The following is a 14,582-nucleotide window of genomic DNA, read 5'->3' as shown; positions in this document are numbered from 1 at the left end:
CTGAATGTAAGCAAGACCAATTTCCAGGTCTCTGGAACTGTGCAGAGGCTGAATAGATCACCCTGCACCTGGGATCACAGCTGTGTGGGGAAAATACATAAACTCTGAGGGAAAAAAATAACTGCGTAAATCTCAGAATATATCAAGTTCGGAGTTCTCTCACTGTGGTCCAGAACTTTCCCTGTTTATTTATGACACATGAATATTTATAAAAGGGCCAGGACTGATGATCACGTCTGAGCAAAATAAATAATAATTGCCTGTTCTAACTATTCACAGTAATCAATGGTTTCTGTTGTTGTGTTTGTGACTTGGTGCTTGGACTTGAACACCTCACCCAAGTTCAGAATCACAAACTTCTAGTTTTTTCCCTGTGAACTTCACCTGACGAGGACTTATGTGTGACTCAATGCTTATGTTGAGTTTATTTTTCCCTGAGTTCCAGTTAATAAAAAAAATCTTCAACAATTTGAGCTTCAACTTATAACCCGCGCCTTATCGTCCACTTTAACACTTCGACATCATTGGGTCATGACTTCTATGACTGAAGACAGCTACAGGTCGGACTCTACACCACCAGAGATAACTGAAACATTTCTACTGACGTCAAACCTGAAATTATGGACTATTTACCCAACTCCACAAGTATCTTGGAGAGATTGTCAAGCAGCTGCAAATAAATCCCCCACTACCCAGTTTGGAGAAGACCCTTCCTTTTCAACTGATTTGTAATTTTTTTGGAATAAAAAGCATGGAATATTGTACATGCGATCTATCCATCAGTCATGGTTGAAGCAAAAGGAAAAGTAAATGATAGATAGAGTTGTCAGGTCCTGTGAATACAGCTGTCTGTGTTGGAGAGCGCGTGTTTTCTTGCTCGTGTTTATGCACTGAAAGCGATTCATTTCCAACGGAGGGGAAAATATAATTAACAGGTTACAAAAGAAAATCTCAAAAGGCCTCCTGAATAACAAATCACAAATAACAGACGGGGACCTTGTGACAAAAACAAGATCAAATATTTGGAGGATTTTGTTAATAATTCTGTGTTTGAATTGGGGGGGGGGTTGCCCCCCTGTCCCCTCCAAAAAAAGAGGGAAGAGGACGCAGAAGAGCTCATTATTCTGTTCCTGCATTGTCTGCTCCTCACCACTAGACCAGCTCAGACAGAACGAGAGGGAAGAAAAAATTTCCGGGAAGCCCAAATATGGTCAGTCAGTGATGAGGTGTGCGGCGGATGAGTCATCCCTCGCACTCCCACACTCTGGTCTTAGATGTGTGTAAGAAAGAGAGCAAGAGGCAAAAAAAAAAACAAAAAAAAAAAAACATAAAAGCTCTGCAGAAAAAAAGCAGCTAACCTGCAGACCGAGTGATGCTGCAGACGTTATGACATCCACCCTTTACTGGAAATCACAACCAGAACAGAGAACAGAAGCAGTGACTGAGCAGGAACTCATGATTCTGACCGCAGTTCCTCTGCTCGCATTTCTGCACATTTCAGGCTGCAGGGAGACGACCCGCACTGACATTACAGACCTGTGTGCTTTCAGAACTTGTCCTTGACAATGAATTTTGCAATGCATTAAAATACAGAAGGCGAACCTTTGAATTTGAATTTCACTGCAGTGAAACCACAACTCCCTTCCTTTTGCAGTAGCATCTTTTATATGTAGCTGTGGTATCACGTCCTGAAGTCTGAGTAAAGAAACGATCCGACATGAACACTGCTCTGTAGTCTGTACTCAGCCTGTGAACTGTTCCACCCATTAACATGCTTTCATTCACATCCACTGTGGAAAAGAGTTTTAGTTTCAAGGCACCCCAAGCTCAAAGTATCAGCTCTACTTTGTGGAGGCTTCAACTTTAGGTCAGACGCCCAGCATGCATCAGAGCAACCATCAGAGCAACCATCAGAGCAACCATCAGAGCAACCATCAGAGCAGCCTCACTGTCTACAGCTGACAAGCTGAGTGACACAATGGTTGAATGGATTTCAGTGAACTGTTGACTGATTAATATTGTTGAAGACAATGGCTGCCTTAAAATCAACTCTTGACACATTCCACAAACAACCATCTGGAAGATTTACACACATTTATCTCCATGCTGCCATCCATTGCTTCGTTGTAACAATAAACATTTTTTTTATATTTACATTTATCTGTTAGAACCATGTAAACCCAGGATTAAACCACAGCCACCCTGTGATTACTCAGTACATAACACTGCGTAGCGTGACATGGCATAGCATAACATTGCATAGCATAACATGGGAGAGCGTGACATTGCGTAGTGTAACATTGCATAACATGGCAAAGCACAACATAACACGACACATTTTCTCCTTAGCCAGGAAAGCCATCAGAAATCCAAAAATCCCATTTTGTCTGTGTCTCAAGTGATAGCAGTGTTAATCCTGTCTACTGGCAGACGGAGCAGAGAATCAGCCTGTTTGGGCTCAAATGGAATTAAACTGGTTCTCTCTCTCTTCCAAGTGACAAAGATTAATAATGACCTGAGCCGCACACAACGTTTAGTGTCATTTCCCTAAATGTTTGAGTATTTGTTTTAAACTCGTACCTCGATGCCTCAGGCTCTAACCCTGTCACATCGTTTGTGTTGAGAGTTTAGTTTCTTTCCTTTCTTTTCATTAGTTTCAGCCATTGTTTTTCCCCTGTGTCTGACTCCTCAGCGCTTCACTCTTCCGTTTCCTTCCTCTGTGATTACTAAATCTTGCCCATCTGTGTCTATGGAATCTTATATCCAACCAGGCTTTTCCCCATACTTCCCTGCCACTTTGTTTCCTTTCTACAGTCAGTGAACTCCTGCGCTCTTGCCCTGCATTTCCATGTGCAGCTCCCTGTGTCCACCTGTTTTATGTCACAGAAATCCTGCTGATACACAAACCTATTCTGAAGTCATTACAGACTATCTTTGACAGAGTCCAGCAGCCTGACCTTAAAAAAAACCAAGAGGATATTGAAGAAAATGGGTCACTTCACACAGAGACAAACACACATTAACAATGACCATCGCAGCTTTTACACAAGGAGAAAAATCACATTTGAATTGACCATCGCAGCTTTTACACAAGGAGAGGAATAAATGCTGACTTCAACATTTGAAAATCACATTTGAACGTACTGTTTCCATCCCTCTTGCTTGACCAAATATGTCATCCACGGGTAACACCATGTATGTCTTTCCTGCTCTGTGTTGTTTTTCCCTGCTAACCTGTTCTGGGAAGTCCCGGTAGACGTTTTACACTGCAGAAACAACCGTGTGAGTCACTGTGCCACCTGCCTACACCTCTCACTCTCTGATGTTGAGGATATTTACACCACCTGGCCCATCAATCCAAGATGATTCACCATCATATCTTATTGAGTGACAGCAGTTCAGTGGGTACTGTCCGTCACCTGTCGTGGGATTCCTGTAAAACCCTCATGTTCGTGGTATTGGCCCAAAAAAAGGCCACTGTACAATGATCTGTCCATCAAAAAGTCAAAGTCAAAAAGTGGAAAAAGGCACTGGCTTTAACTGAGCTCTGCTGCGTGTGGCTTAGATAGGAAATCAATCTGCCTGAAATTTACTGCCTGTTATTTTCACTTTTTTCTTCTTACAGTCAATATTGATCCCCAAAAAGTTGACAGCCACCCAGGATGTCGAGTAGTTATAGCACTGAATGTGTACAGTTGACAAAAGCGGTGTTTATCAGCAGCTGAAGAGGCCTGCTGAGTCTGAACTGTGAAGCTAGTCAGAATTTGTTCAACTTTTGTGTATCACATCTATTAACATCCTTTTTCAGCACATTAAGGAGCCAACCTTCAGCCTGCAGACACAAGTTCTACACAAGTTCTACACAGGTCATAACATGTTGCCCAAGAAACCTTCAGCCTGCAGACACAAGTTCTACACTGGTCATAACATGTTGCCCAAGAAATTGACTAATGTGTTTCTGATTTCTGAAGTGCTCTGCAGCTGTACAGTATTTTATTCACACATTTTATAACCAGCTCAGACCTGGTCCTGCCATTCTCTCTTTGCCAAACAGCACATAAGGACAAAACTGGGTTCAAGAAGCGCTCAAAGAAAAGACAAGAATTGAAGAGGAAACACAGCCAGACTCTGCTGCTCTCTGTCACAAGGTGTCAAAATGTAATTTAAAGAGTACTTTGGAAGAAATTATTTTTTCACACCATTGTTCGGCTTTATGTATTACACCCTGGAGTATACTTTTAGTATAGTTTAAGGCCTGTTGGTCTGTTTGAAAACTCCTTGTTGCTGATTGGACACAGAAATCTTTATTTATAAGGTGAATTATAACAGGTCACTCTTTGCCACATGCTGCTCGTGTTCTGTTTACAGCAGGTCTCTCATCTTGAAAGGAGGAGACAGGGCAGCTTGTACCTTCAATACTAGCTGTTACAGCTACTCATGCCACATGTGTGGCTTGAGTGGGATGATTGAGGGTGAACACTGGGTGAAAGAGCAGGCATTGTACGTCTTTGTAGGTGGAATAAGGAGCTAAAAAACACAGCAGCCATGATTGGGACTGAGCAATTAGAATTCATATAACTGGTGTTTTTCTACTTATTGTGAAGAGAGTGTGCATTTATTCAGCCTATCAAAAAACCAAAAACATATAAATCCATCATTTGCATGACGAGGGCAGCGCTCACGCCTCCAGACAACGCCCACATCAAATACTGTTTTGGTCTTTGTTTCACACTCTGTCCCAAATACTGGCTATGATATCTTAGCCAGTACTTTGCTTTATGTAAGCACATACTGGAAATAAAAATAGAAAAGAAAAACTACATGTTCTGCTGATTGTTAGGATCAAGGAGGGAAAACAACGACAGGAACAAACAGTCTTGATACTGTAGGGTGGAGGACACAACATTACTGTAGGTCAGTACTTCTCAAAGAGTGGGGGGGGGGGGGGGTGAAGTGCCAGGGGTGTGTGAGGGGCTTCCAATAGAATATGGCACGCTGGACACACTGTGTGTACCACTGCTGTAATGCTTGACTGATAACAAAAGTCTCCAGTCACTAGGTGGCAGCAACTCATACAGTGGTTTGTACCGATATAAATATACATGGGGGGGGGGGTGACATTTCTGTCCTTGAGGGGGGCATGACAGAAAATAATTGAGAACCACTGCTGTAGGTGATAAAATAAACCTGCTGAATGAGACACATCTCCCCTTTCTTACCTTTGGTCCCAGAGTGCAGTCGTCTCTGACCAGCTGTAGAGTCTCGCCCCATCAGGTGATGCTGACCTCTGTCAGCTCAGGTCAGGTCAGGAAATAAAACACCTGAAGCAGGAGACAGTGATATCAAGTTAAATGCCTTATTGGTTTAAAGCTCTGCACTTATTTGCAATCAGAATGTATAGAGGCGTTAAACACGTTTTATTGAAAGTTTTATCTCTAGTTGTTTTTGTTTTGTTTTGCAGTTATTCTGATATAAATGTGTCTTGTTGAGGACCTGACTCAGATTCAACCCCTGATCTAACTGCACTGAGTTAGAGTAGCTGCAGATGTAGGTTAAGAAACGTCATCCTTGACCCTAACCCTTGAGCCTCTCTTCCTCTGTGTTTGTCCTACTTCTGTCACTCTATTGTTGAAGCCTGATGTAACACAGAAACGAAGCTGCAAAATGGTCCGAGCCACTCACTCTGTGTGTATTTTTCTTTCTGAATTCGTTGCAAAATGCCAATCACATCTGCAGCTGTAGAAGGTGTACAGACAATACAGACAGTGGGGAACAGACAATGATGTGATTCAGACAGAACTTTTGTTAGTTTTTTCCACAGCATTTACAACCAGCACTGCTCAAGATGAAAAAGTTTCAGCTACTGCATGTTCTGATCAAAATCTCTGTGGACTGTTTACAACTCTGAACTTGAAAAACATACTTTATGTAATGATATAATGAATGTAACCATTAGGTATTGTACATGTATACTGAGCCTCATCATTACTGGAGACCACTTATGCTACAGTCTTATGCTAAGAAGAGAATCTTTATCTGTTTATTAAGAATACTGTGCAGCAGGGACAGACACGTGCATTCTTTAACAAGGGTGGTGACCCATAAGGAGTCTGCAATGCATGTGGACCACTTTAAAGTACAACGTTGTATTCGGTAATTGTTTAACTGAGAGCATTGATAGGAATGAACTTCAGTGCCAAAGAAATGATTCATCCATCTAATCCTCAGTAATCCAGCTTCATTTCTGAACACAGCTCCTCTCTTTGGAAACTGAAAACAGCACCATCTAGAGACAGAATGAGCTCACAACGGAAGTGGCACAGACAATCATGATAATGCAGAACAGATAGTCACCGTCAGGAGAGTTTCCTGCAACAGAAAAGGATTTTCTTCTCTTCAAAGGCACACCTTTTCCCTCCACGGAGACTCCAGGGTATCTGCAGTGCGAGGGCGTAGGCTGTGGGCAGTCCTGGCTCCTGTGGAACAGAACAGAGTGTGGAGGTGATGGGCGAAGAGGTTCACACTCTTCTTCAAAACAAACTTCTATGAGCTCTAACTTATGTAACTGTGCTTGCAACAGCCCACGCCACCCTTTCACAATAGATGTGCATTGCAAACTAGCATATGTTGAAGCAGTGATTCCCAACCGCTGTGCCGTGGCACATTAGTGAGACCACGAGAGACCACTGGGGGTGTAGTGGAAAATAATACAATTAGATTAAAAAGGTCCGAAAACCTTTATTTTTTTTCCTGCAAATAATCTATTAGTTTGTCAATATGACAGTGACAGGCGGAACCGTTAAACACACTTCCACTAGGTGGACTAGGTATTAAATAGATTCATAGAAGATTTTCATGATAGTCTTTTTTCAATTCCTGTGAGTACATCACGGTTGTGTTTAACTGAACAGACCAGGGTTTGAACCTGAGTAAATTAATTGTGAGTAAACTGCTTTTGGTTTGGTAGTGTATTGTAGGGTTTTTGTAACGGGGAGACACTTGATGTACTGCAGAATAATTGACATGTCCTAGTGACTTCTTCAGTAAGAGATTGACAGGATGTCCATCCATCATGTGCAGTCTACGAGCCAATTGCAGTGAGTCATCGATGAGTCTGTAATTTGCACCACAGATGTGACAAATGAAATATAATATGTGCCGGATGTGTGTCCAATATGGACAGAAGTATGAATCAAAATAGGCTTCGACAGAGAGTCCGACCTTCTTTAAGGAAGACTCAGGGATAACTCAGGATCTTGAATGGTCAAAATCCTGCTATTTTGATTTAATATCAATTAACATGTGTAACAGTGTATACTGTGATTATTTAAGTTCATATAAAGGTGTCTATAAATATATACTGTAGTATGACACTGGTGATTGTGTGGGACTGTCCTCTGTGTGTGGTACTGAGTCATGTTGCGTGACAAGCTGTGACACCACCAACGCTCCTGTATGATACATGTACTGTACATTGTGGATACATGATACATACTGAGTCGATATGTCTTTAAAATATAAACAATAAAAACATTGGCCACATCATATCTTTCACCAGGAAAACCCGGAATAAAAGCGCCTTGGTGTCTTTGTACAAACAGTACAGAATCGTCACCAAGGCCAAACAGTCCATGTAATGTATTTAAAAGGAAGTGGAAGTGTAGCCGTTTACAGTAAAGATCATTTGCTAATAACTCTGTTATATGTTCACTGACTGTAGCAATGGTACTGATGATTCAAAACTGCGGTGGACTTTGTCACAAAAATTCATATTGTTAACCAGAAAGTGTTTCTCTATAAATAATCTGTCATTGGTGATTTATTTAATTTATATTCTTATCATATTAGTAACACACACAAATTTTAGAATTGGGAACATTTAAATTTTAATAATTATACTATTCTCATGGCCTCTTGCAAAAAGAACTTTGGTTGGTTTACAGTGAACAGTACCAGTCCAAGTCTTTGAGTGATCGCCTCAAATGGTTGTAAATAGTTGTTTCTTGATAAAAGACACAGATTGAAGGATATTTACAGGATGTCTAGTCGGTGCAGGACAATCTCTGTAATGGTTCAAAATTGTGTTCAGTGTGTAATGGGTATGTGCTGAAAATAGATTCATGTTTCCGTCCTGAGGGGTCACCTTAACCCTGCGCACTGCCAGGTCAAGTCAGAATCCTCCATCCTGAAACACCACCAATCCTCATTGTCCTGCCGACTCCTCCTGAGCTTGTGCAGCATGTCGTGTGTTCAAAGGCACCAGGATGTGGGACCTGAACATGCCAACACTAACACAAGCACCGCATGACTCCTCACTCCCACTGCTGCGTGTTTGCGTGAGGAATCCCATAGAGGACGAGGACGAGATGGATGGAATCATCTCATCTTCTCTTGTCCTCTCGTCCTGACTCATGTGCTTGGAACAGCAGGCCCATTTACTCATTATGGTTATTTTTCTCTCTTTCTGTCTCTTCCGTATCAGGGAGAGACACCGAGCCAGAAACACAACACACCAACAGGCGGACACCCACGTTAGGTTATCCCTTCCACACTTCGAGAACTACCCAGATCCACCCACCCACCTCCCAGAGGAGAAACTGTGAGGAGGTAGAGGAGGATGTAGAGGAGGGAGGGATGGGGATTATGGAGGGAGCTGACGCCTATTCCTGTGAGTGTGTGTGTGTGTGTGTGTGTTGGTTTAAGTCAGTGTGTTTTGTAGAGAAAGAGACAGATAGTCACAAGGAGGAAAGGAGGGAGGGAAAAGGGAGGGAGAGTGCGCACTCTCTGCGCCTCACCTCAATTGGTTGTGGAGGTACCGTCACTATGACAGGCACCGGAAGGAGCGCTTCATACATTACAGTATTCTTTCTGCACGTTTGTGTCTGCAACACACAGCACAAGGTTGTTTTTTTTCTACCTGATCTGCAAGTACACAAATTATTAACCCTTCATGGACTTATGTTAAAATCACGTGGACCACCACAATGATCAGTGAACCTGATTATATTCAAAGTCACTCATTTATTAAATAACATTATTCAAACAATGCATCATTACTTATATAAAATGTATATCTTGTATATTGTACGTGTGTGTGTTCTAGTGTGTGTCATCTAATAAATTAATGTGATAAGGATTAATTACAGATTAATAATCTTAATCTTGGGTAGGGATGTCACGTATTTTAGGGTTATAGTTCATGTTGAAGTTGTGAAAGGTGTGTGTGTGTGTGTGTGTGTCATATTCACACAGAAACAGAAACTCTTCTCACCGGTAGTCTGTGGCTGTGCAAAGTTTGGTCATCTCTCTCCCTCAACCCCTCCCTCCTCCGAACACTGACACACACTGTCTCCTTCACACACACACACACACTTGGCTCTGTCTAACTCGCTTTCACGCGAACGCGCCCGCATGCACGACCGCACACATTCGCGCTTCCCCCGTATCCACCCCTCCCTTCGTCTCGGCGCTGTCCATGGTGCTGCCTCATTCACTCTAGTACGCCATCCACGCACTGACTCCATCATGAGGCAGAGAAGGAGGGAGGGGGCGGGGTTGGATAAATAGCTCCAGAAGCAGGCCGAGAGCTACACTGAGACTGGACCCACTTGCAGTGCAAAGACCACAAGCAAGAAGACTCCGAAGCCGGGAGTAGAAGTACCAACATTTTATTCTGGAGCTTAGAAAGCGATCCTCGGAGGACTGTCCTCGCTGGAGCTCCGGTAGAAACCAATTTGTCACTCCGCTATACGCCAGCCTTCGTCTGGATATAGCTGCTTAAACAAAGTTGGTAGTAAACTCTTTGGAGTTTGGTTAGAGTCACATTATCTATTTCTTTGCTTGTGAGAGTGGACTGCACTGAAACTTTGGGTCGACCCTGCGCGGTCGGTCTGTCTTGGACCTGGCGCATTCTTTCCGCCGCTTCGAACGCTGCGAAAGTTTTTGGCCAGAGCGCACAAGTTGCGAAGCCGAGTCAGACTTTTTGAGGTTCACACAGCAGCTGCTGTAACCGATCACCCAGATAGATCCACGAGACCCCTGGGCCACCGGACAGAGAGCCGCTGACGGGATCTCAAGGAAAACCCAAATCGAGGTAAGGACGTGCAACAGGTACTGGTATTTGATGCCTTTTTTGAGTTTGTATGTCCTGCAAAGAAGGTCTAGGGAGAATAAGCGTGCATATGTACAAAGTTTTGAAGTGATGGTGACAGGAAGTCTCTGTAACTTCGAGTCAGTAATTATCAACTTTGTTTTGTGGTTTTTTTTTTTTTTTTTTTTTTTTTTGTTCATGTTTCAACGTTAAAATTCGTTGCTTTTATAAATGCTTAATCATTTTAGCCTCTTGTTCATGAAGTGAGCTGAGGTGATGAGAAAGTTATACTGTGGCAACAGGTTGTACGCACAGGACTTTAAGACGTGCTTCTAAGGCTGGTGACAGCTGCTGTTAAAAATATTGAACACTATTTAGTATTGAAACAAGTGTTAAAGACACTCATTCACCAATGGAGCTTGTCTGACAAACCTTTGTCTATGTCAGAGATGATATCTGTTAAGTTTGTCCTCCGTTTTTTGAATCATGTGAGTCTGAAGCAACTGGACTTGATGTGAACTCCTGAAAAACTGAGGTGAAGTGATTTCAGCTACAAACCTCAAGTCCAGTTACTGATGAATTCCCAAGTCTGTCTCAGCACCTGGAGATTCTGTGCCACCGTTTGTGCTTGAATCAGTGAAACACTGTGTAACAATGAAGCTTCAGACTTTGCGTCGACCATCTGCAGGGATTTGTTTGGTTTTTACTGTTTGTTGTTTTTGTACTTACATGGACTTTGCAGCCAAGCTGAGCCAGCTGGTCTCTGTTCTTGCACATGTGAGCATTTAGATCCTGCAGGCACAGGAAAACAAGGAGTGAGTGAGCAGTTTACGGATGAGGGAAGGCGTCTTAATCAGTTACATTACTGCAGCAAAAGATGAAAATAGATAAAGAGAAAGGTTAGGTCATAACATCCATATCATTCAGTCAAAGAAGGCGTTACATCTTAAACTTTGGACCAAGTAAGAAAGTGTATTTTGACAAATCTGATTTATGAGGAGCATATATTCATTTATCATCTTGCTCATATGTTTTATAAACTTCATCTGAGTCATGCATGGCAAAGACTTCTGTGCACGTAAGCAAGAAGGAAACTGCTGATTGTTGAGTCCCTGCAATTTGCTGTTTTTCACACTGATCTGCACAAAAAACTATCTCCATAACAACAACCTGCACACTGCGCAGGGCTGCTTGTTTTTGCAGAACTGTTGTTGACGACACCAAAATCACAAGGGAGACAAAAGAGGACAAAACATAACAAGAATAATAAAGTCAGGGACACACACACACACAGGCTGGACCACTGTCTCTCGTTTACACCATGCGCTCCACCAAATGTCCATTATTGGTGCTTCCGGTTGAGGGGAGGCGGGGGAGAGGAGCCCACCTACACAAAGCAGAGGTCTTTGCTGTGTTGCGAACAGAACTGAGATCGAGCAAGACAGAGAGGGAGGGAGAGATGTGAAAAGAAATGTAAGAGTGGTAATTACTGAGGTCTCTGCCTGAAAAGGACAGGTGCTTCTGCTTTCACTGCTCTTTTTATCACACATGGTTTCAAGCCAAAACTTTAAAAAGTGAGTTTCAGATATGGCCATAATCTCCTTTAATGCAGACATTATCTTGTCATTTTTTGTCTGATTTTCAAAATGAGAAAACCTAAAATAAGACGGAAGCTCTCGCCTTGAAAGATGTAGTTGCTGAGCAACAGTGTTTTCTCCTCAGGAGTATCTCTTTTACTTGTGCAGCTCCCGTGGAGCACAGAGACCCCTGCAGTGACTCTGCTCTCTGCTTCTATAAATGACTAGTCATTCAGCGGCACAGATCAGTGTCTGCAAAGCAGAGGGACACCTTTAGACATTATATCTGCACACTTCTGAATGTCAAAAAATATAAGAAAGAGGAGCGTGTTCATGCTTGATTTGAATGCATGAGGCGCTGTTGCAAAGCAGCAACAAAAACAAAAAAAAATACTTTGTGCATGCACATGCAACATGCATGCATTAATGTCAGAGTGGTTGGCTCCACAATGCATTTGCTGAAATGCCACAGCAGGATATGTAATGACACCGTTAGCTCAGGTACGGACTAAGTACTTCTCTTCACGCATCAGGAGTGGGTCGTACAAATAGCAAAACTATTAAGCGTCCATGGTTGCCCGTAGCAATGCGTCTATGAGCGTCAGACTGACGCACATGATTCGCAGATCAGTTCACTGTGTGGGAGGAAAGAACAAATGCTCTGAGATACCAGTCTGCTGTGAAGAACTGTAATTGCACTGCCAGAGCAATTATGTCCTGGAGAAATGAGCATTTTCATCAGTGAATCACAGCCCAACACTATGATATTGATCACAGGCAAATCCCAGATGATTAAATACAATTTCAGCCTGGGCATAATTAAGAGGCATTTAATGGACTTGTTGAAAAAAACACTGCACACTAGTTTCTGGTCATGATTACTAATCTGTTCTTCCCCTCTCTCTCTGCAGCTCCCCTCCTGAAACAGACATGACAGACTGTCTGAAGCTGTAAAAGCTATAATCCATCAGCTCTTCAGAGGGGTGCAAGATCATTCAGAAGATCTGAAAGAAGTGCAGTAACTTGCAAGAAAGAAGTTAGAAAAAAAAATCCAGTTAAAAAAAAGTCATCAGAGAAACATCAGAATCTCTAACGAAGCCGACCCAATGGCGTGGTCACCACTTGCCGGCCCTTGTGTGGCCTTCCTCTTAGTCCTTTTTGGTTTGACCTCATGCACTCCCTCTGGACCAGCCTCCGCCACCTGCGCCACCCTGGAGCAGAGTCGTTTCTTCGGCGTGTTCTCCTCCACGACCACCTTCCCTTCCTCACCCTGCTCCTGGACCCTGCAGAATCCTGACCCACGCCGCTACACTGTTTACATGAAGATCACCAAACCCACCGACTCCTGCGTGCCTCGCCAGATCAGGACCTTCCAGTTCGACTCCTTCATCGAGACCTCCCGCACCTACCTGGGCATGGAGAGCTTCGACGAGGTGGTCAGGCTGTGTGATGCTTCCACTACTGTCACCTATCTGGAGTCCACCAAGCAGTTCCTGCAGATCCGCAAGGTGGCACCAAGGATTGGGCTGGAGGTCGCGGCAGAGAGCGACGTTAATGATTTCAAGGCCGAATTTCTGGTTGTGGGAAAAAGGAATCCCAGCATGCCTGCCTGCCAAATGCTGTGCCAGTGGTTGGAGAAATGCCTGTCAAGTAGCACCCATGATTATCCCTGCGGCATCATGAACACACCCTGCCAGTGCTGGGAGGCTCCAAAGAGGAAACCAGGAAGCTGCTACAGAGGTGGTGTCTACGTGGAGAACTGTGTTACTATCCCCAAAGACAACGGACGGGACGCTGAGATTATCAGTAAGTTTAAGAATTATTTTCATTACTTTTATAGTTTTAGGAAAGGTCTCTGATTCATGAACAAAAACAAAGGTTGTTTGGTTGTTGTTTTTATTGTCTTGCGCCCGAGCAGACAGCTGTTTGAGGCTATCATGTTTTCCTACATCACACAGTGCTGCCGGCTCTGTGATCACTGTGTGATTACAGCAGCTTAAGAGCTGTTGAAGTTAATGACCCACGTTTGTTGGACAGAGACACAGGCACAGGGTGTGCACTCTGCAGCGGCAGAGCAATGAAAAGTAAATCAGCGGAGTTAGAGAAATTTGCTGCAGCACCTCAAAGACTAAGTGGGAGCGCCACCTGAAGCACACACACACACATAACACGCACGCACACACACCCGCCTCTGTATTTTTCCCCTAGGCAGACCTTTGGGATTTATGGCTCGGCGTGGAGTCTGGGTTTTGGGGAGAGATTGAAGGACGTGTTTGTGTGTTAGTGATGGTGTTGGAGCGGGCAAAGTGGAGCACAAAGAGCTCAGTCAACTGGCAGCGGAAATCGAAACACAGCACTCATAGTCGTCATAGCAACCGCGCCTGTCATCCTTCCATACCACTCTGCCGTGGTTCACACGGTGAGTGGTTAAAAGCGAACAATTACCATTTCAAATGGAACACCTATCAGCCTGAGTGCTCACCTCTAACAAAGGAGTCTTTTTAGTTCTCTGCATAGAAAATGAATATTTCTACTTTCTTTTGAGTCATGCGTACTGTATAGTCACTGCATAGTACGTCACTAAAGTTTTCATTCAAGGCCTCAGCAGTAGCTCAGCCAGTCAGGGGTTTACCACCCACAAGGCCTAGGTTGAAAAGAACAAGTTAACTGACCTCAACCTCTAACTTCTCAGCTCAGACTACTTCCTGTGAGTTCCCTCAGACAGGAACAAAGTTCAGATTCAAAGTCGCCACCGCATGGCATGACTTAAACCTTTTTTGCTGTGGTTTCTTTACAGAAGGCTGGGCCGGTTGGGGTCGCTGGTCTGCCTGCAGCCAGGAGTGCGACGGTGGAGTCCAGGTGCGTAGCCGAGGCTGCCAGCCCGAGGAGGACGTGCGTGAGGGAACAGTTGAGGA

The 14,582-nt window shown here is 43.6% G+C and overlaps 1 protein-coding gene and 2 long non-coding RNA genes across 6 annotated transcripts in view; 1 reads left to right on the top strand and 2 right to left on the bottom strand.

The window, feature by feature from the left end:
* Nucleotides 1-14,582, bottom strand: part of LOC103394590 (uncharacterized) — a 315,109-nt gene that overhangs the window by 72,702 nt on the left and 227,825 nt on the right. The window lies entirely within an intron of this gene.
* Nucleotides 5,125-14,582, bottom strand: part of LOC107989950 (uncharacterized) — a 48,664-nt gene continuing 39,206 nt past the window's right edge. For both annotated transcript variants that reach the window (XR_003052730.1, XR_001761471.2), the window contains 3 exons: nucleotides 10,820-10,882; nucleotides 6,355-6,476; nucleotides 5,125-5,321 (listed from right to left, as the gene is read on the bottom strand). This is a non-coding gene — a long non-coding RNA (uncharacterized LOC107989950). The remainder of the gene's footprint in view (nucleotides 5,322-6,354; nucleotides 6,477-10,819; nucleotides 10,883-14,582) is intronic.
* The window catches only part of LOC103394585 (adhesion G protein-coupled receptor B1-like), a 26,211-nt gene continuing 19,224 nt past the window's right edge, over nucleotides 7,596-14,582 (top strand). Inside the window, exons 1-2 of the mRNA XM_008331966.3 lie at nucleotides 7,596-10,093; nucleotides 12,579-13,473. Coding sequence (XP_008330188.1) covers nucleotides 12,774-13,473 — 700 coding nt within the window. The 5' untranslated portion in view covers nucleotides 7,596-10,093; nucleotides 12,579-12,773. The remainder of the gene's footprint in view (nucleotides 10,094-12,578; nucleotides 13,474-14,582) is intronic.

Source organism: Cynoglossus semilaevis, chromosome 18, assembly GCF_000523025.1.
Source record: "Cynoglossus semilaevis isolate Cse_v1.0 chromosome 18, Cse_v1.0, whole genome shotgun sequence".
NCBI classification, from domain to species: domain Eukaryota; kingdom Metazoa; phylum Chordata; class Actinopteri; order Pleuronectiformes; family Cynoglossidae; genus Cynoglossus; species Cynoglossus semilaevis.
The sequence above is the reverse complement of the archived record's forward strand: the minus strand, read 5'-3'. Positions and strand labels throughout refer to the sequence as shown.